General features: G+C 68.8%; 2 protein-coding genes across 2 annotated transcripts; both read left to right on the forward strand.

Annotated features, from left to right (window-relative positions):
- Positions 1–1373: 1373 nt before the first annotated feature.
- EMIHUDRAFT_202520 (hypothetical protein) lies at positions 1374–4135 on the forward strand (the record flags this gene model as incomplete). Its single annotated transcript, XM_005784372.1, has 5 exons — positions 1374–1583; positions 2665–2892; positions 2968–3039; positions 3238–3401; positions 4006–4135. The coding sequence occupies 5 exons, from the start codon at positions 1374–1376 to the stop codon at positions 4133–4135; spliced, it is 804 nt and encodes a 267-aa protein (XP_005784429.1).
- A 1526-nt stretch (positions 4136–5661) lies between these two features.
- Positions 5662–7730, forward strand: EMIHUDRAFT_202521 (hypothetical protein; the record flags this gene model as incomplete). Its single annotated transcript, XM_005784373.1, has 7 exons — positions 5662–5755; positions 5824–5903; positions 6030–6151; positions 6223–6328; positions 6512–6676; positions 6773–6948; positions 7544–7730. 7 exons carry the CDS (start codon positions 5662–5664, stop codon positions 7728–7730), a joined length of 930 nt encoding a protein of 309 aa, XP_005784430.1.
- Positions 7731–17458: the final 9728 nt, after the last annotated feature.

The following is a 17458-nucleotide window of genomic DNA, read 5'->3' on the forward strand; positions in this document are numbered from 1 at the left end:
GTGAGTTTATCCTTGCCGTTTTTTTTGTTTGTGTTTTTTTGTGAGAACGTCGAGTATCGAGTTCGAGATAGAGAGAGAAAGTGATTTGACTTTGTCGCACCACTCCCAGGTTAGGTTAGGTTGGGTAGGAAGGTGAAGAACAGCCAGGCTCGGACTGGACACCAGCGCGGTAAAATAAAAGAAAGAAAGAAAGAAAACAGACAACCCAAGGGAGGGATGGGAGGACGGCACGCCGCCACCACACAGGGATTTTAAGGAGAGGTGTGTGGTGCGCTATCCGTCGCCCACCCTAGGGAGTCTGCCTCTTCCTATCTCTCTTCGCAGTCTCTCGCCGATTCTCGCTGCAACCTTCATGCCACCTCGCGGTCGTCCCACCCTCGTCGTTCTCTCCCTTGTCACTTCCTCCTCTGACGCGTTGTTCTCTTCTGCCTCGTCCTGCGACGCCGCCACCTGCCGGTCCCTTGTTCTCGCGGCTTCTTTCGCCTGTCGGCGCAACTCCGTCCTCCTCGCGGCGTATCCTGGCCCCTCGAGTCTATCGAGCTCCCCTCGCGCAAGGACAACATTTCTGACTCCCACTCCGATCATTTGCCTACAGGTCATGTTGTTGCTCAGGTCCACTCTCTCTTCGAACACTCGTGCCTCTACGGATGATGCCGGCGCTGGGTTCCCCTTCGGATGGATCGTGACATCTGACAACTGGATTTCCACTGGTTCGTCCTCCTCGGAGTCATCTTCCCCGTCCTCCTTCCGCTCGGCTCTTCGCTCGGTACGTTCGGTGTGGCTCACCCTCCATGCCGTGAACAGGCGCTTTATCCACCCTATATTCTTCTCTCGTTCCTCTGCCCGTGCCTTGGTCTTGTCGTTGTTTCGCACCCATGTCTGTATGGCAATCGAGGCTGCCTTCCCCACTACCTGTAGTTCACTCGTCACCTCTCCCGCGAGCTCCCTTCTCTTTCTTTCGGGTATGGAGTCCGTGAGTGCGGGTAGCGTGCAGGCAATCACGGGCGCTATTTTGTCGTACTCTTCTTCGGCGAGCGCCCCAAATCTAGACCCTTTCGCCTTTAAGGAGGCTGCCCTCGCTCGTCTCAGGAATGTGGCGGTGTCTTTTGAGTCCGGCGCCTCCCGTTCAACTCTTGCTGTCGCCCTCGCTGTGTGTTTGTCGAGCTTCCGCATGAAGTGACGCGCCTCTTCCTTATTTCCAGCGCAGCTGCCGCTCAGTATGTGCGCCAACGACGCCTGTGGTGGCTCACTGTCTTCTTGTTTCCAGTCGTCCCAGTCTTTCAGTTCCCCGCGGTAAAATAACTAAGTGTCCTGCTCCGCGCGCGTTTTCTCATTCAGCGGCACTTCCCGCTGGTTCACTTCGCGGCTGGTTCATGGGCGTTCATAATCTCTGGGACCTGCTCGCGCCGTGCGGCCGCCGCTGCTCCATCGACTCGCTCGCGCGGAAGCGCCTCGCCGTCGACGCCTCCATCTGGCTCATCCAGTTCATCAAGGCGATGCGCGACGTCGAGACGGGCGAGATGCTGCACAACGCGCCGCAGCTCGGCCTCTTCCGCCGCCTCTGCAAGCTCCTCTTCCTACACGTGCGACCGCTCCTCGTCTTTGACGGAGGCGCGCCGCTGGCACTCGCACTCTCAACCATCTCCGTTCTCTCAACCTCTCAACCCTCATCTCTCCGCTCTCTCCGCTCTCTCCGCTCTCTCCGCTCTCTCTGCCATCTCCGCTCTCGCTCCACGACATCTCCACAGTCTCCGCGTGCTCTCCTCTCCGCGAGCCCTCTACGCCCAACACCACACACGAGCACGCGCGCGGCTGCCCAACGAGCATGGACTCTGCCCGGACACGTCCGGGACGCGTCCGCCAGGCACCCCGGCCATCAAGAAGCGGACGGTGGCTCGGCGGCGCGAGTTTCGGCAGCGGCAGGAGTCGTCGCTCGAGCGGACGGCGAAACGGCTCATCCTCAACCAGATGAAGGGCCGCCACATCCTGCACGGCGTTGCCACAGCAGACGGAGCGAATGGCCGCACCGCCAGCGCTCCTGCGGCGGCGGGCGGCGCGGCGGCGGGTGGTGCGGCGGCGGGCGGCGCGGCGGCGGCGCAGGCGCAGACGGCGGCAGGCAGCTCGGTGGACGACCTGGGCCAGTTCAGCGACGACGAGGGGGGCGGTGGATGGCTGGCAGTCGAGGACGACGGCGGCGGCGTTGGCGTTGGCATGGGCGGCGGAGGCGGGGTGGGTATGGGTGTTGGTTCCGGGGCTGGGGCGGGGGCTGCGTCGCTGGAGGGGGAGGAGGAGGAGTGGGAGGAGGCGGCGCCGTCTACCGGCGTCGGCTCCGGCTTCACGCTCTCGGACGTGATGGCGGCGGCGGCAGTCAAGGACGGAGGACAGCGCCTCGCCTCAGGCAGCTACCCCCTCTCGCTCTCTCCGCTGCCCCCTCTCGCGCCTGGGGGCGGCGAGGCGTCTGACCGCGCAGCGAGGGACGCCGAATAGGCAACCTGGCCGCCTCCGCCCTCGCGCGCGCCGCCTTCGGCTCCGTCGTCGTCCCGCGGGCAGCAGATCTCGACGAGGCGACACCGAGCTCTGCCGCGCTCTGCCTCTGCCTCCACCGCCGCCCTCGGCTCCCCCGACGTGCCACGCCTCACTACCGCCCTCCCCCGCTCGCTGCAGGCGGCCGTAGCGCGGCTTCCCCCGGCGCTCCAGTTCGAGGTGCTCGACGAGATCAAGCTCGCCGAGCGGAACCGGCGCAGGGACGAGCTCGTTCGGGCGGACCACGACATGGTCTCCTTCAGCCACGCGCAGCTCGAAAACTACGTCGAGGTCTCCAAGGCGTGCCGCCTCGCACTGGCGCCTCGCACAGCGCCTCGCACTGGCGCCTCGGCTGGCGCCATCGTGCTAGTGCTAGCCACCCTCACCCTCAGCCTCGCCCCCCTCCCCCCCCCCCCCCCACAGGTCGTCTCGCGCGTCGACAAGTTGCGCGAGTCGCTGAATGAGGAGGCGGCGCAGTCGCGGCGCCGCATCATCGGCGACTCGTCCCGCGAGTACGTGCTGCGGCGCACCGGAGGAGGAGGAGGAGGAGGACCCGCGGAGGACGTGCTGTGGGAGGAGGGGGAGGAGGGGGAGGAGGGGGAGGAGGGGGAGGAGGGGGAGGAGGGCGGTGCCTCTGCGCATGCGGCGCTTTGGGAAGAGGACGGCGGGGCAGACGGCGGCGCGGCGGCGGCGGGAGGCGGGTTCTTCCCGGAGGCGGGCGGTGCGGGCGATGCGGACAGCGCGGACAGCGCGGCGGCGTCGGGAGGCGGGTTCTTCCCGGAGGCGGGCGAGGCGGGCGGCGCGGGCATTGCTGCGCCGGAGGCGGAAGGCGAGGAGGAGGCCGAGGAGCAGTCGCTCGCCCGCGCGCTGGCGCTCTCGTACGAGGACGCCGCCGCCCGCCGCCGCAAGGAAGGCAAGCGACCGCTCCACGCCCCGCCTGCGGCCGCCCCGCCTCGGCAGAGGGCGAGGGAGGCGGGCTGCTTCGGCGGGCGCGGAGGCGGCATCCGTGTTGGTGGCGGCGCTGGCTGCGGCGGCGGAGGCGGCAGCGTAGATGACGACGACGACGACGACGACCCGGAGCTGGCGGCGGCAAAGGCCGCCTCTCTCTTGCCGCACCCGCACGCCGGCACGATGGCTTCGGCCACGATGGCTTCGGCCACGATGGCTTCGGCGGGCGGATCGTCGAGCGCTGCCGCCACCGCTCCCGCCTCCGGACCGGGCGGCGGCACCAGCCGCGGCGGCACCAGCCGCGGGGTCGGGCTGGGCGGCGGTGGGGTCGGGCTGGGCGGCGGTGGGGCCGGATCTGCGCCCACTCTCGCAATCGACCTCGACGGGGAGCAGGGAGCTGCTGGCGGCGGCGGCGGCGGCGGCGGCGTGGCGGTCGGAGGAGCGGCGGCGTGCGGCCGATCTGCGATCGAGGTGCAGAGACGCGTGGTCCAGCCCCTCCCGCGGCCTCCGGAGACCCACTGTGCTGGTGCGGAGTCCACAGGTGCAGTACCAGCTCGACGACCTCTCCGACAGCGACGACGACTTGTTTGCCGAGGAGACGCTTGGCAGCCGGCCAGGGGCAGCGCAGGGCCCTCGAGAGCCCCGCCAGCACTCTGACCTGTAGGAGGACTTCGCGTCTGAGGGGGGCTCGGCCGAGGAGACGGAGCAGCAGGAGCAGCAGCAGCAGCAGGAGCAGGAGGCCACACCGCCTGAAGACGTTCCGACGCCTCGCGGCGCGGCGGGCGGCGCGGCGGGCGGTAGCCCGGTTGCTCTGGCCAGTGCCGGCGCGTGTGAGGGGGAGCAGCCGTCGCGGTCTTGTGTGGGCGAGCAGCCGTCGCAGTCGTCGCAGCCCGCAGCCGACCCGGCTCACCCCCGCCCTGCACGGCTCCTCTGCGCGGGCGGACGGGGACACTGACCCGACTGCCTCTCGCGAGCAGGCGCGGCCCTCGACCTCCTCGTGGCGCATGGACCGCAAGCTGCGCTTGTCTCGCGCGCTGCGGCCGCCGGGCGACGAGGAGTACTCGCGAGAGGCCGAGGCTGCGAGACCGCGGCAGGCTGACGACAGCAGAGGCGCGCGGGCTTGCCACGCCGTCAGAGCGAGCGGCGCAGGCGGCAGCAGTGAAGGCGGCAGCGGCGCAGGCGGCAGCGGCGCAGGCGGCAGCGGCGCAGGCGGCAGCGGCGCAGGCGGCAGCGGCGGGAGCAGTTGCGTCGGCGGAGGGAGTGGAGGAGCGCATGCGAGGGTCGCTGGAGAGGCGGCGGCCAGGGCGGCGCACGCGGTGGAGGCGGGGGAAGCAGCCGCAGAGGCCACGCACGCGGGGGCGGGGGCGGAGGCGGTTGAGGGGTCTGATTCAGCGGGAGGCGCTTCGCAGGAGCGAGAGGGCCTGCCTCCGCCGAAGGCAGTGTTGCCTCCGCCGAAGGCAGTGTCGCCTCAGCGGGTCGCGGGCGGCGGCGAGGGCGGCGGCGAGGGCGGCGGCGAGGGCGGCGGCAGCATTCGCGGTCAGGCAAGCAGGGGCGAGGGAGCTGGCGGCGGGGATGGCGGGGGCGGTCTTGAGCCTCTTGACACGAATGGCAGCCAGGGCGAGGGAGAAGAGGAGGAGGAGGAGGAGAAGGAGGGGGAGGAGGAGGAGGAGGAGGAGGAGGAGGAGGAGGAGCCTGACTCGCCGATCTCTCGCGCCCGCGCCGCCGCGGCTGGCGGAGAGGGCGGCAGAGGGGGCGGCAGCAGTTGGGACGCCGCTGCGAGGGCGGGGCCGTCGGTGACGCCGGCGCCGACCAGGGCGGGGGCTGCAGCGGCGGGGAAGGCGGGGAAGGCGGCGGTGGAGGGCGAGGCTGCGGGCGGGGGGGCGGGGGCGGGGAGCCCGATGGAGGAGGACTCTGAGTTTTGGCGCGAGGCGGCGGCGCAGGCGGAGGCGACCGAGCAGCGCGCGGCGAGGGCGGCGGGGGCGGGAGCGGCAGGCGGCCTGACGCCTCGAAGGCCGCCGGCGGAGGCGGCGGAGGCGGCGACGGCGGCCTCGGCCTCGGCGGCGGCTGCTGCGGCGGCGGCTCGCGCGAAGATGCTTGGCGAGGTTGAGAAGGAGCGTGTGTGCGCGGCGAGCTGCCGAGGCGAGAGCGTTGCGTGAGCTTTGCCGGACCCGTCCCCTGCAGGAGGGCACGATGTTGCGCGAGTTGCAGCGCAAGGCCCGCCGCGACACCGAGACGGTGACGGAGGAGCACCTCGAGGACGCAAAGACGCTTCTCGGTCTCTTCGGTGCCCCTCCCCCTCGTCGCGGCGCTGGACTGTGGAGGGCGTCTCTTCACACGCCTCGCTGTGAACAGGCGTCCCCTTCCTCGTCGCGCCAATGGAGGCAGAGGCGCAGTGCGCCGCCCTCGAGGCGGACGGCATCGTCGACGGCGTGGTCACCGAGGCTTGCCAAATAGCAGAGACGTAGCCGAGTTGTAGCCGAGATAGGGACGAGGTTTACGACGTTGCGGCGGCTTGTGCGCGAGCAGCCGCCTCTCATCTCGCCGCGCCCCGTGAACAGGACAACGACGTCTTCCTCTTTGGCGGCCGCAACGTGTACCGCCAGCTCTTCGAGCCGAACCGCAACGTGGAGCACTACACGATGGACGACGTCGAGAGCGAGCTCTCCCTGCCGCGTCACCGGTCCGCTGGCTCTCGCGCAGGCTTCTCGGCTCGGGCGGACCTCGGCCACCTCCCAGCTCCCTCGGACGCAGGCTGATCGAGCTCGCGCAGCTTCTCGGCTCCGACTACACCGACGGAGTGCACGGCGTCGGCATCGTCAACGCGATGGAGGCGAGCGGCGAGAGATGTAGCAGCGAGGTCCAGAGAGACTGTCGAGGCCCCACCCCGCCCGCCACCCGCCCACCACCCGCCCCGTGCCCTGCATGCTTCGAGCATGCTTCGACCTCTCCCCCCCCTCGCGCGAGATTACCGAGTCCATCCCCAGATTTGTCCCGAGATGTCCCCGAGGTGTCCCCGAGGCGAGCCCTGGCTTGCACCTAGGTCGTCTCCTCCTTCTCCGACCTCTCCTCCTTCGGCGCCTGGGTGCGCGCCTGGACGCCCGGCGGAGGGCCCGGCACCGAGGACGAGAGGGACGCGGGCGCGGACGCGGGGGCGGAGCGGCGGAAGCGCTTCAAGCACCGCCACCGCAACATGCGCCAGCGGTGGGTCCTTCCCGACAACTTCCCGTCGGAGGCGCGCCACGCCCCTCCTCCGACCAGCGAGGACGCGTCCACGACACGTCGCCCGGGACCTGCCCCGCAGGCGGTCACCGAGGCGTACCTCCGACCCACCACCGAGCGGTACGACGCCGACGCGTGCGTGTGGGGGAGGCCCGACCTGCACGGGCTGCGCTCCTTCTGCCTGCACAAGTTCGGCTGGCAGCAGCAAAAGGCGGACGAGCAGCTGCTGCCGATGATGCGAGCCTTTGAGCAGACGCAGTCGCAGGCGCCAGCCCCCCCTCCCCTCCCCCACCCCTCTCCCCCTCCCTCTCTCTGGCTTGGCTGCTTGGAGGCCCGTCGAGAGCATTCTCTTGGCTTCTCTGCACCACGCCCCCCCCCCTCCCTGCACATGCCCCATCGTTACCCGCGATCACCCGAGATGAAAGGCGCGCCTCTCCTCCTACTTCAAGTTCGAGCACCGCTTCGCCCGCTTCGCGTCGGAGCGGCTCCGCGCCGCCGTCGGCATGACCGCCGCAGACTCCGCCGCCGCCGGTGGTGACTCCGCATCTGCCCCCGCCGCATCTGCCTCCGCCTCCGCCTCCGCGCCTGCCTCCGCCCCCCCCGCCACCGCCTCTGCACGCAAGCGGCGGGCGGCCCCCAGGGAGGGGGCGGCGGCACGGCCGCACAAGCGGCGGGCGGCGGGCGGCGCGGCGGGTGGTGGCAACGGGGCGGCACCCGGAGGGGCTGCGGCTCCGCGGCGCGCGTTGACGCCCTACTTCTTGTGGCTGCGCGAGAAGCGAGAGGCGATCCAGTCGCAGCACGGGGGCGGGCTGTCGGCGCCAGAGGTGGCCAAGGCTGCCGGGGCGCTGTGGAGGGCCATGGACTCAGAGGCAAAGGCGCCGTGGGAGGCCAGGGCAAAGGCGGACAAGGAGCGACTCGCCGCCGAGCAGCGGGCCATGTGCGCGGCGCCGCGAGACGGTGCGACCGCGGCGACAGGAGCGGTTGGCGCGGGGCAGAGCTTGTACGACGCCGGAGGAAGCTCTGACTCTGACAGCGAGTGAGACGAACGTCGCTTAGTGGTGTTTGTGTATGTCAGTGCGCGCCGGGCCATCTGGGTGCGCGGACTGGGTCTGTCTGTGCGCTCGCCATTTTTCTGAAGAGGTAGAGGTGTCACACACAAGCGACGGAGACGAGGTGTCAAATCGTCACACTCTCACGTACAGTGTATAAACTAAGCCGTAATGTCATTACGGTATCTAATGTGCGCGGCTCCATGGCGGCTCTCACAATCACACACGAGTGTGTCGAGTCACCGGACCTCTCTCATCTCTGCTGCACGCCGCGCCCGCCAGCCGCCACGCCCGCCGCGCCCGCGATCCAGCGATCGCACAGGGCGTGCCCATTGGTCTGCTCAGACCATGACCTTGGGGGGTACCTTCCCCCGCGTCATCATCAGGTTTTGCACCTTCGCGTGCGCCGCCTTACGGCGCTCCTCCTCGCGCACCGCTTTGGCCGCCTCCGAGTCGGGGTTCATCAGCGCCCACACGTCGGCGTGCGAGTTTGGGCCTGCGCGAACTCGGTGGGGATGGTGGTGGCCGGGGCGAGCCGAGCATGGGCGGGGGCTGGTATGATGCGTGTTATGAGGCGTATGAGGTGTTGTGACAGGGCGCGGAGAGGGCTTTAGTTCGCGGGCCTAGGTTGGGCGGAGGCGACGCGAAGAAGAGATAGGACTTCGGGTTGAGGTAGCTCAGGTTCTCGATGCGGGCCTCGCTGCTGGTGCACCTGCCGAGACCGACCGCCGCGCGGGAGAGGGTGTGGGGGAGGGAGCGAGGAGAGGGGGCCTCGGGTGAGCGCGGCGCAGCGAGGAGAGGAGAGGCGAGGCGAGGCGATGAGCGGGGAGGTGAGAGGAGAGGCGAGGAGAGGCGAAGTGGGGAGAGGAGAGGCATGGCGAGGCGAGGCGATGAGAGGAGAGGAGAGGAGAGGAGCGGAGAGGAGCGGAGAGGAGAGGAGAGGAGAGGAGAGGAGGGGAGGGGAGGGGAGAGGAGAGGAGAGGAGAGGAGAGGAGTGGAGCGGCGAGGCGAGGAGAGGCGAGGTGGGGAGAGGAGAGGCGCGCACCCGCCGCAGCAGAAGCGCGCCCGGAGGCCGGCGGTCGGGTATTTGTCGAGGGAGAGCTTCGTGAAGCGGTCCCAGTGCCTACGGGGAATGTTCCGAGAAGGTTCCGAGGGAGGGTGGCGCGGTGGTGCGACCTCTGCCCCCCAGGGGAGCGCTTGGTCTTTGTCAGCTCTCCGCTGTCCTCGTCGCGGTAGGCGAGGCGGCGGATGACGTACTGGAACTGCAGGTTGGCGTTCGAGTACACGCCGAGCGCGTCGTCGTAGACCCACTTGTCCGCCGTCTGCTCGACATTCTTCCCCCAGTACGAGCAGCGCACCAAATCGCCAACCTCGATGGCGGGCTCGTAGGGAGACCCGTCCGGGTTGATAAACTTGTCGCCCTCCTGCACGATGTACATTGGGTCCGCTTTGCCCCACATCAGCCACTTTCCGTCCTTCGAGATGGACCACCCCACTACGCCAGAGAGGATGACAATCATGCTGCCGCAGCAGGTGTAGTCCCGAAGCCAGTTGTCGGTGCTGTTCTTCATGCCGCGCAGCCCGTCGTCCGACCAGATGGCGTCCTCGAAGGTGGTCACCGTCTCGGAGGCCGTGTTGTTCTCGAGCCAAAAGAGCCCGCGGAACGGCTTGGGACACTTGTTGAACGAACCGGGCGCGTGCGCGTCCAACATCTTGGCTGCGGTCGCTTCGGCGTTGTCGCCCCACTTGGAGACGTCGGGGTGAAAGCAGCATGACAAAAAGCAGCTCGCGAGCGGGTAGCACACCAGGTCACGGTGCTGCACGACCGAGGGGTTGCACGGGTTGAAGCCTGTCTTGGCGGGCGTGAGCTGCGGCGGCGCATAGATCAGTGGAGGCTTGGCAACCGCAGCCCACTCCTCGACGCCGTACTCGTCCCAGTCTGCGCGGCCCTTGACTACTTCGGGATCGGCGAGTGGGTTGGGCTTAGGATCTGACATTGGGCAGCTGAGCAGCGAGTAAAGTCGGTAGCACGCACTCCGCGCCCGCCAGCCAGCGAATCCACCGCACCGGCCCCGCCTTCTTTGATAAATTAATTCTTTTCCGGTCACACTTCCGTTCTTTCACTCCCAACAGGGCAAGCAAGACAACAGGGCAAGCAAGACAACGCGCCAACGGGGAAAAGGAGGGGAAAGGAGGAAAGATTTACAAAAAATCGTAAGAGCTACATACACGGAAAAAGGATAACTTGTCTGAGCCGGCCGGGTCCTTCCTGGCGGCGCTCACTCCACGCACCACCGACACCACACAGGGCAAGCAAAATAATAAAGAAAGGGGAAGCCTTTCCGAGGCATTTACTATTTTACAAGAAGAAAAACTTGCAGACAGACGCTGGCCGACGGATCTTCCAATCCAAGCTGTACTCGTACCCCCTTCCCTTCCATGAACTCGTTAGTCCGCCTACTTCTCGCCCTTGTGCTCGGTGGCGCCGAAACAGCGGCGCCGCCCCTGCGGATCGCGGCGGGTGCGCTGGACGAGGCCGAGACCATAAGTACGGCATCTGGTGCGGCATCTGCACCGGAAGTCCCCGACTCCGCCCATCGCGCCCTCTTTGAGATGGGCGAAATGCTGAGCGGGGTCTACAATCCGATCGCCGACCCTTGCACTGTACACACCCCTCTTATCAACCCCTGCCCCCCGTGTCAGGCGGCGGATGGCGCGCAAGACCTGCTTGGTGGTGGAGGTGGCGGCAAGTCAGGCGGCGGTGGCGGTGGTATGCCAGGCATGTCGTCCGACCCGGAGGTGGCACGCTTCCAGCAGTACGTCGGCGTCTTCATGCCTGGTCTCTGTGCGCAACCGCTCCCCACATACGCACACTCGAACTCCCCTCCACAGACACCGCACTGACACCCTGGCAACTACCCTCCGATGCCTCTCCGACCCTTCCCCTCCCCCCTTTGCGCAGTTTTCACCTATTTCGTCCTGTTTCTCATGCTGTGCATGATCACCTTTTGCTGCACCTGCTCTTGCATGTTTTGCTGCGGGCTCGCCCTCGCCCCCTTTGAGTGCTGCTCAAGCATATGCTGAGCGGTGTGCGCGCCGTTGCCCCCGCGCTCTCCAGCTCTCTGGGGGGGACGCAGACGCTCTAGTCCACCTTCCCAAGTCGCATTAAGGTGGCGCAGCGCGGGGGAGATATACATCGTGTATCGTGTCGCCGTGTGGCGCAGCGCGGGGGAGATATACATCGTGTATCGTGTCGCCGTGTTCGGTGTGTCCTATGTGTAGTGAGACCGACTAGAACGTAGGTAAGTGTGTACGGCTCAGGAGTATAAGCCGTAATTAGAATCGCGGCGGTGCGGTGTGTCGAACTGTCGTCCGCGAGAGTGGCGAGAGGAGCGACACGCTTGAGTGAGAAAGAGGCACCGCGCGGGGAGCTTTTGCAGTCAAGCGTGTCCCGACTGTCCTGAAGATGCGCCCATGTTGTACACACCATGTTGTGCCTTTTTTTAAAGGCTTTGGGAATGCGGAGTTGAGGTGGAAAGCAATTCGACACCGAGGTGTGATGTCATGAAACAAACAACGCCCCTCGCGCCAACAACGAGCAGCGAATGCGAGAGCCCGTCGTGAGAACGACCCGCCTGTCGTGCAGCTCGAACTTTTCGCCTCGCGCCAGGTCGCGCACGACTCGGTCGTGAAGTCGTAGTACACGTAGAGCATGCGAGAGGTTGCAAGCGGCCAGTGGGCAGGGTGGCAAGAAGGGCGAGAGGAGAGGCGAGGCGCGTAGAGACACCCGGGAGAGATAATATCAGAGACACTTTATAGTCTTTATCTGGTCTTTATAGACGAGCGCGGAGGGGGGCACCCGACGCCGACCTAAAGGGTGTGGATGCTGGGTTGACGGAAATCGGGGGACGCGACCCACTTCGCCACAGACGGTCCCGCGCCTCGCCGCTAAGTTTGCGGCACGCCCCGCACCGTCCGCTGTGCCGCGTTTTTTGTCCAGAGTGAAAAGTCCAACGCGCTCGTCGGTGGCGGCTTCCCCCAACCTGTGCGCCGCGCTCGGCGAACCTCGACAGCGCCTTCGGTGGCATGCAGCTCTTTGCGCCTGAAGCCTGGAGAGCAGCTCCTCTGCTGCTCACACACTCTGCACAGTTGACACAGCCTACTCTGTGCGGCTGCTACGCTGTGACAGCGATGGGCTCGCCCTCACTGGCCCTCAGTCACTTGTGCTGCGGCTTGTGTGAGCGACACTGCTCGGCGACTGCCGGCACACTGTGAGACCATGGGTGTGAGGTCAAACCACGCTACCAGCGCTTGGTCACATCGGCCCCGAGGTCAGATATCCATCTAGATCTACTCTCGGTTGATGACAAGACTTGATCTACCGGCTGGAGCCGAGCAGGAGGGCCCGGCGCACAACCCCCTGCGCCTGGTCAACTCACCCTCCACACCCCGTATATGAGAGTCTCATGCGCCATGCAAACACTAGGGTCCACCGCTAATACTGGAACAATTTTTTTCTAGGGTCCACCGCACAACCTGTTTTGTCAGACCCTTCCGACACAATTCTTGCTGCCGCAGAGGCAGACGATCGACCCGGAGCGGTTCTTGCGGGTGGTGGCGTTCGGGTCGCGCCGGTAGCCGAGCTCGTCCCCGGTTTTGATGTCGCGCCTATGCACAGCCGTGCCGGCAACGTGAGGAGGGGTCTTTGGCCACGCGCCCCCCCCCCACGGAGCCTCGCGCCGCGCAAAGAAGCCGACGCGCGGCAAGCTCTTGTCTCCGGAGAGCGCGTCGAGCCGGCGCGGCTCGAGGTTCGGGTCGCAAGAAAAGTTAATGAAGGCGGCGACGTTGCGCACGGCGAAGGCGTCAATCAGGAAGCGGCCGCCCGAGAGCTCGAAGTGGTAGAGGCCCGCGGCGGGGCACGCCGCCTCGCGCCGCTCCGCCTCGGCGGCGGTGATGATCTCACCCACATACTCGCACACAAACTCGCCGGCCTGGCGGTGTCGGGGACGGCGGACTAGCTTCAGGCGAGCAGGCGGGGAGGGGAGCGGAGGGCGCCAGTGGTAGCGGGGGCAGCTAGGTCGTCGGCTGGGCGGTGCTGGGCAAGCAGGCGCAGCGCGGGCGTCGCAGTGCGAGAGCGTCGCCTGAATGGGCTCGCCCGCCTTGACGCCCCACCCCTTCGCCGCGTTCTTGCCGCCGAGAGGGAAGACGAGGAGTCGCTTGCGCACGCCTCGCTGCAGCGCCCGGTTCCCGCACCGGTCTGGCTGCTCGGAGCAGCTGCAGCCGTACCCACACTCGCTCGACTTGGCGTGCTGGCAGCGGCACCCGTCCCTGCCGCCCGTGCCGCGGCTGCAGAAGCGGGAGCGCTCCGCGCTGCACCTGCAGCCGCCCAGCTTCACGCGCGTGGGCCACTCGGGCTGCACGCCCGCCGCAACACACTCGGACACGTACAGAAACGGTGCCGGCGGCGCGTCGTCGGCGCCGCGCTCGAGCGAGGGGGCGCCGATCTCCGCGCCGCAAGAGAGGTCCCGCGCGAGAGGGTCGGCCTGCTGCAGCGCCGGCCAGACGCCCTCCGGCCAGCTCGCCCTCGCCGCCGCCAGCTGCTCCTCGCTCCCCGCGGAAGGCATCGCCGCCCGCGCCGCGAGCAGCATCAGCAGCTGCGCGACCCGCGTCCGCGCACCAGCGCTGCCGCCGAAGCCATCCCCCTCGCGCGAAGCAGCCCCCGCCGCAGGCCCAACCAGGCCGACCGCCAGCGCGGCGCCGATGGCCTCCAGAGTCTCCTTGGCCGCCGCCTCTGAGCAAGGCGGCTCTGCCGCCGCCGGCCCGCCCTCGTATGACGCAAAGTACAGCCAGAGCGCGCGCTCCACGTTGCCGCCACGCAGCGCGACGCCGAAGGGCGAGTGGCAGCACGCGCCCAGCAGCGTGTTCACCCCGTCGAGAGCGGGCAGACCCGCCGCAATGCACCCAGGGCAGCACTGCCGCAGCGCGCGCCGCGCTTCGGCGGCTGCGACAGCCCCAAGCTCGTCGGCGGACGGGGCGCAGCGCTGCCTCTCGTCGGAGCGACGCTGCGCCCGCATGGCGTGGCAGATGGCCAGCGAGAGGCCGTCGACGGAGCACGCCTCCCTCCCGGGGCAGGGCGGCGCGCTCGCCAGCGCGTGGAGGAGGGTGGGCGGGGGCGGGGAGGGGGAGGAGAGGGTGAGCGGCTGCCCCGGCGGCGGGAGGGCGGGCCGGCCGAGCGCGAGGTCGGAGAGGCGGAGGGCCGGCTTGGTGCGGTCCGCCAGCGCCTCGTGCAGCCTCGCGAGGTCTCGCGGCGACTCGGTCGCACGGCGGAGCAGCTGGCCGTGCCTCTGCAGCCGGTCGGCCGCCGCGACTCGCTCCTCCTCCGAATCGTAGCCCTCATCGTAGGCGGGGAGGTGCGTCTCGCAGTAGGCTATGAAGCCGCGGCCCGGCTGGGAAGCGTCGCGCGGCCGCAGCAGCCCCGCCCGCGCCGCGCAGAGCGGGTGCATGGCCACCGCGCACTTGCCGTGCACGCACTGCACCGCGCCGCCCCTCTCGCCGCACAAGCTGCAGGCGAGCTTCTGCGCCTTTGCGAAGTCGCCGCTCCGGCGCAGCTCCAGCTGGCCGCCGCCGCCCTCGCACGGCTGGCAGTACGCCCCCTCGGAGGAGCCGCCGTCGCCCGTCGCGTCGGCCTCGGCGACGAAGTCGTGGCTCAGCGCGCACGCCATGTGCACGAGCGCGCGGCCGTCGCCGTCGCGCACAGAGACCATCGGCCACGCGCCGAACCGCTCCGCCGCCGGCCACTCCTCGGACCTCGCCGCGTTCGAGTCGTCGCCGCAGAGAGCGCAGCTCGCGCCTCGCTGCCCGCTCGCGCACTCGTCGCACCGCCACTCGGTCTCGCCCTCCGGCACCTTTCGCCCCGGCGGAGGGCGAGGGTGAGGAGTAAAGTGAGAGGCGAGCGAGGTGGTGGAAGCGGAGATGGACGGTGCGCACCTTGGCCAGTCGGACGCAATGCTGGTGCGCAACGACGCCGCAGCCGCAGCCGCGCAACACACTCCGCCCCTTGCCGTCGCCGCAAAAGACGATCTGGTTGTCGTCGTGCGAGACGCCCTTGCCGCACACGCCGCACACCGCCTCCTTCTCGTCCGCCGCCGCCGCCGCCGCCTCCGCCGCCTCCTCCTCCTTCGCCGCCGCCGCCGCCGCCGCCTCCCTCCGCGCCTTCGCTGCCGCCGCCGCCGCCTCCGCCGCGACGCGCTGCCGCTGCTGCTGCGCCGCCTGCTCCTGCTTGGCCTGCTGCGCCTGCTTGGCTCGCTGCGCCGCCTCGCCCTCCCTGCTCCGCCGCGCCGCCTCCTCCCGCTCCGCCGCCGCGCGCGCCTCCTCCTCCCTCCGCCTCTCCACCATGTCCGCCCTCGTCGCCGCCAGCCCCTCAAACGGCTCGCGCCGCAGCGCGGCCAGCAGCGCGGGCGGCACGTCGGCGCCGCACCCGCTCGCCAACACCTACAGTAGCAGCCGCGCGCCTCGCGCTCGCCGCAAGCCGTCCAGAGCCGTCCAGAGACGTCCAGAGACGCGCAGGAGCTGCGGGGGCGGCGCCTGCTCCGCCGTCTCGCCGTCGGGTCGGAGCCTGGACGGCCGAGAGACGGCGGCGGGATTTGCACCTAACCACACGCCGCGGGCAGGTGAGGACGAGGCGCTGCATCCTACCCGTGTGCGCGTGTGTGTGCGTGCGTGCGTGTGTGTGTGTGTGTGTGTGTGTGTGTGCGCGTGTGTGTGCGTGCGTGCGTGTGTGTGTGTGTGTGTGTGTGTGTGTGTGTGTGTGTGTGTGTGTGTGTGTGTGTGTGTGTGTGTGTGTGTGTGTGTGTGTGTGTGTGTGTGTGTGTGTGTGTGTGTGTGTGTGTGTGTGTGTGTGTGTGTGTGTGTGTGTGTGTCTGTGTCGCGCCCGCGCGCAGCAGCAGCGAGAGCAGCTCCGGCTGGGCGGCCGACTCGTGCTGCGTCGCGCCCCAGTGCAGCGCGGTGAAGCCGTCCTTATCTGTCTTGCAAACCTACGCGAGGGGCAGCAGCAGCAGCAGCCTCTCGGAAAGCTCATCGAAGGCTCCTCTCGGCCGGGCCTGTCCGCCGCGCGCGCCTCCGCCCCCGCCTCGAGCAGCAGCTCGACCAGCCCGACCGCGCCGTGCTCCGCGGCGGTCATCAGAGGCGTCCACCCATTCGCGTCGCCTGCCGGAGGCGGCACGGACATGTCGCGGACATGTCGCGGACATGTCGCGGACATGTCGCGGACATGTCGCGGACGCCACCAGCCGCGTCACCACATCGCTCGTCGCACTGGTCGCGCTGCTCTCGGCTGTATCTCGGCCGCATCTCGACCGCATCTCGGCCGCATCTCGGCTATCTGCCGCCCTGGTCGAGCGCGTCGGCGTCCGCCGCAAGCAGCAGCTTCGCCTAATTAATTGATCATTCGTGCCGATCACTCAATTATTAGTTCATCGATCGCCGCAAGCAGCAGCTTCGCCATCGCGTCGAGGCCTTCCGCAGACGCCCCAGGCACTTGGCAGAGGGCGAGGAGCGGCGTCACCCCCTTGCTCGAGGCGGGGAGCCGGCGGCGGGGGTCCCAGCCGCAGAGCAGCGAGCGGAGGTACTCGACCTGGCGGGGGGGGGAGGGGGGGGTGGCGCGTGTCGCGGGTGAGTCGCGGGTGAGTTGCAGGCGGCGAGTCGCGGCGGGCGAGCAGGCACGGCGGGAGACTGCTCGCGGGTGAGCAGTCGGAGACGGCAGAGGCGATGGCACCTGCAGGTGGTCCACTGCGACGTGGACGGCGGTCTTGCCCTGGTACTGGTTGTTTGGCCGGCCCGGGTCGGCGCCTCGCGCGAGCGCCTCCTCGATCCTCCCCTTGCCCTCGCCGCGCGCCCCGCCGCCAGACACAACCGCGCAGAGCTCGTTGGAGAGCTGCTGCGCGGCGGCGGTGCCTTTGCACTCCTTCTTGACGGCGCCCTTCCCACGCCGGGCGGAGGTGGGGGCGGCGGCGGTGGGGACGGCGGCGGTGGGGGCGGCGGAGGAGGGGGCGGGTGCCGCAGGGGCGGGCGCAGCGGGTGCTGAAGCTGCTGCCACAGCGTCATGGGCGCTAGCGGGCGTGTCGGTCGCGGGCGCTGCTGACGACGTCTCCGCCGCCCCCGCCGCCCCGACCGCCCGCGCATAGGTTTGCAGTCCCTCCGCCTCTGCCACCGGAGCATGGTCCGCCGACTTTGCAGAGGAGGCGGTGGCGGAGGAGGAGGCGGTTGCAGAGGAGGCGGTGGCGGAGGAGGAGGCGGAGGAGGAGGAGGCCGAGGAAGAGGCGGCGGCGGGCGCGGCGGCGCGAACGAGGTGGCCGATGGGGACGTCACCGTCGTCGCTGTCGTCGAGCGTGATCGGTTCCGCCTCGGTCGCGCCAGCCGGTCCTTCGTCGGCGTCGAGGTCGTGCACGTCTGTCCTTCCCTCGGCGAGCTGGCTGCGGCTGTGCTCCCGCTTCTGCTGCTTGGGAGAGCGGCCCAAGTCTGCCGCGGCGGGACGCTCCCTGGCGGTAGCGTTCGTGGACGGCGACTGCTGGCCGAGTGCGGGCACCAGCGGAGTCGAAATGGCGCGCGTGTTGCCATGAGTATGCAGAGCGCTCCACGCCGCGAGAGCTGCGCGCAAATTAGACGCCTCCGGCCGCGCCAGGTCCTCAGGAGTGAGGCGGCGCAGCGCGTCGGTGGCCACC

Source organism: Emiliania huxleyi (assembly GCF_000372725.1).
Source record: "Emiliania huxleyi CCMP1516 chromosome Unknown EMIHUscaffold_17, whole genome shotgun sequence".
NCBI classification, from domain to species: domain Eukaryota; phylum Haptophyta; order Isochrysidales; family Noelaerhabdaceae; genus Emiliania; species Emiliania huxleyi.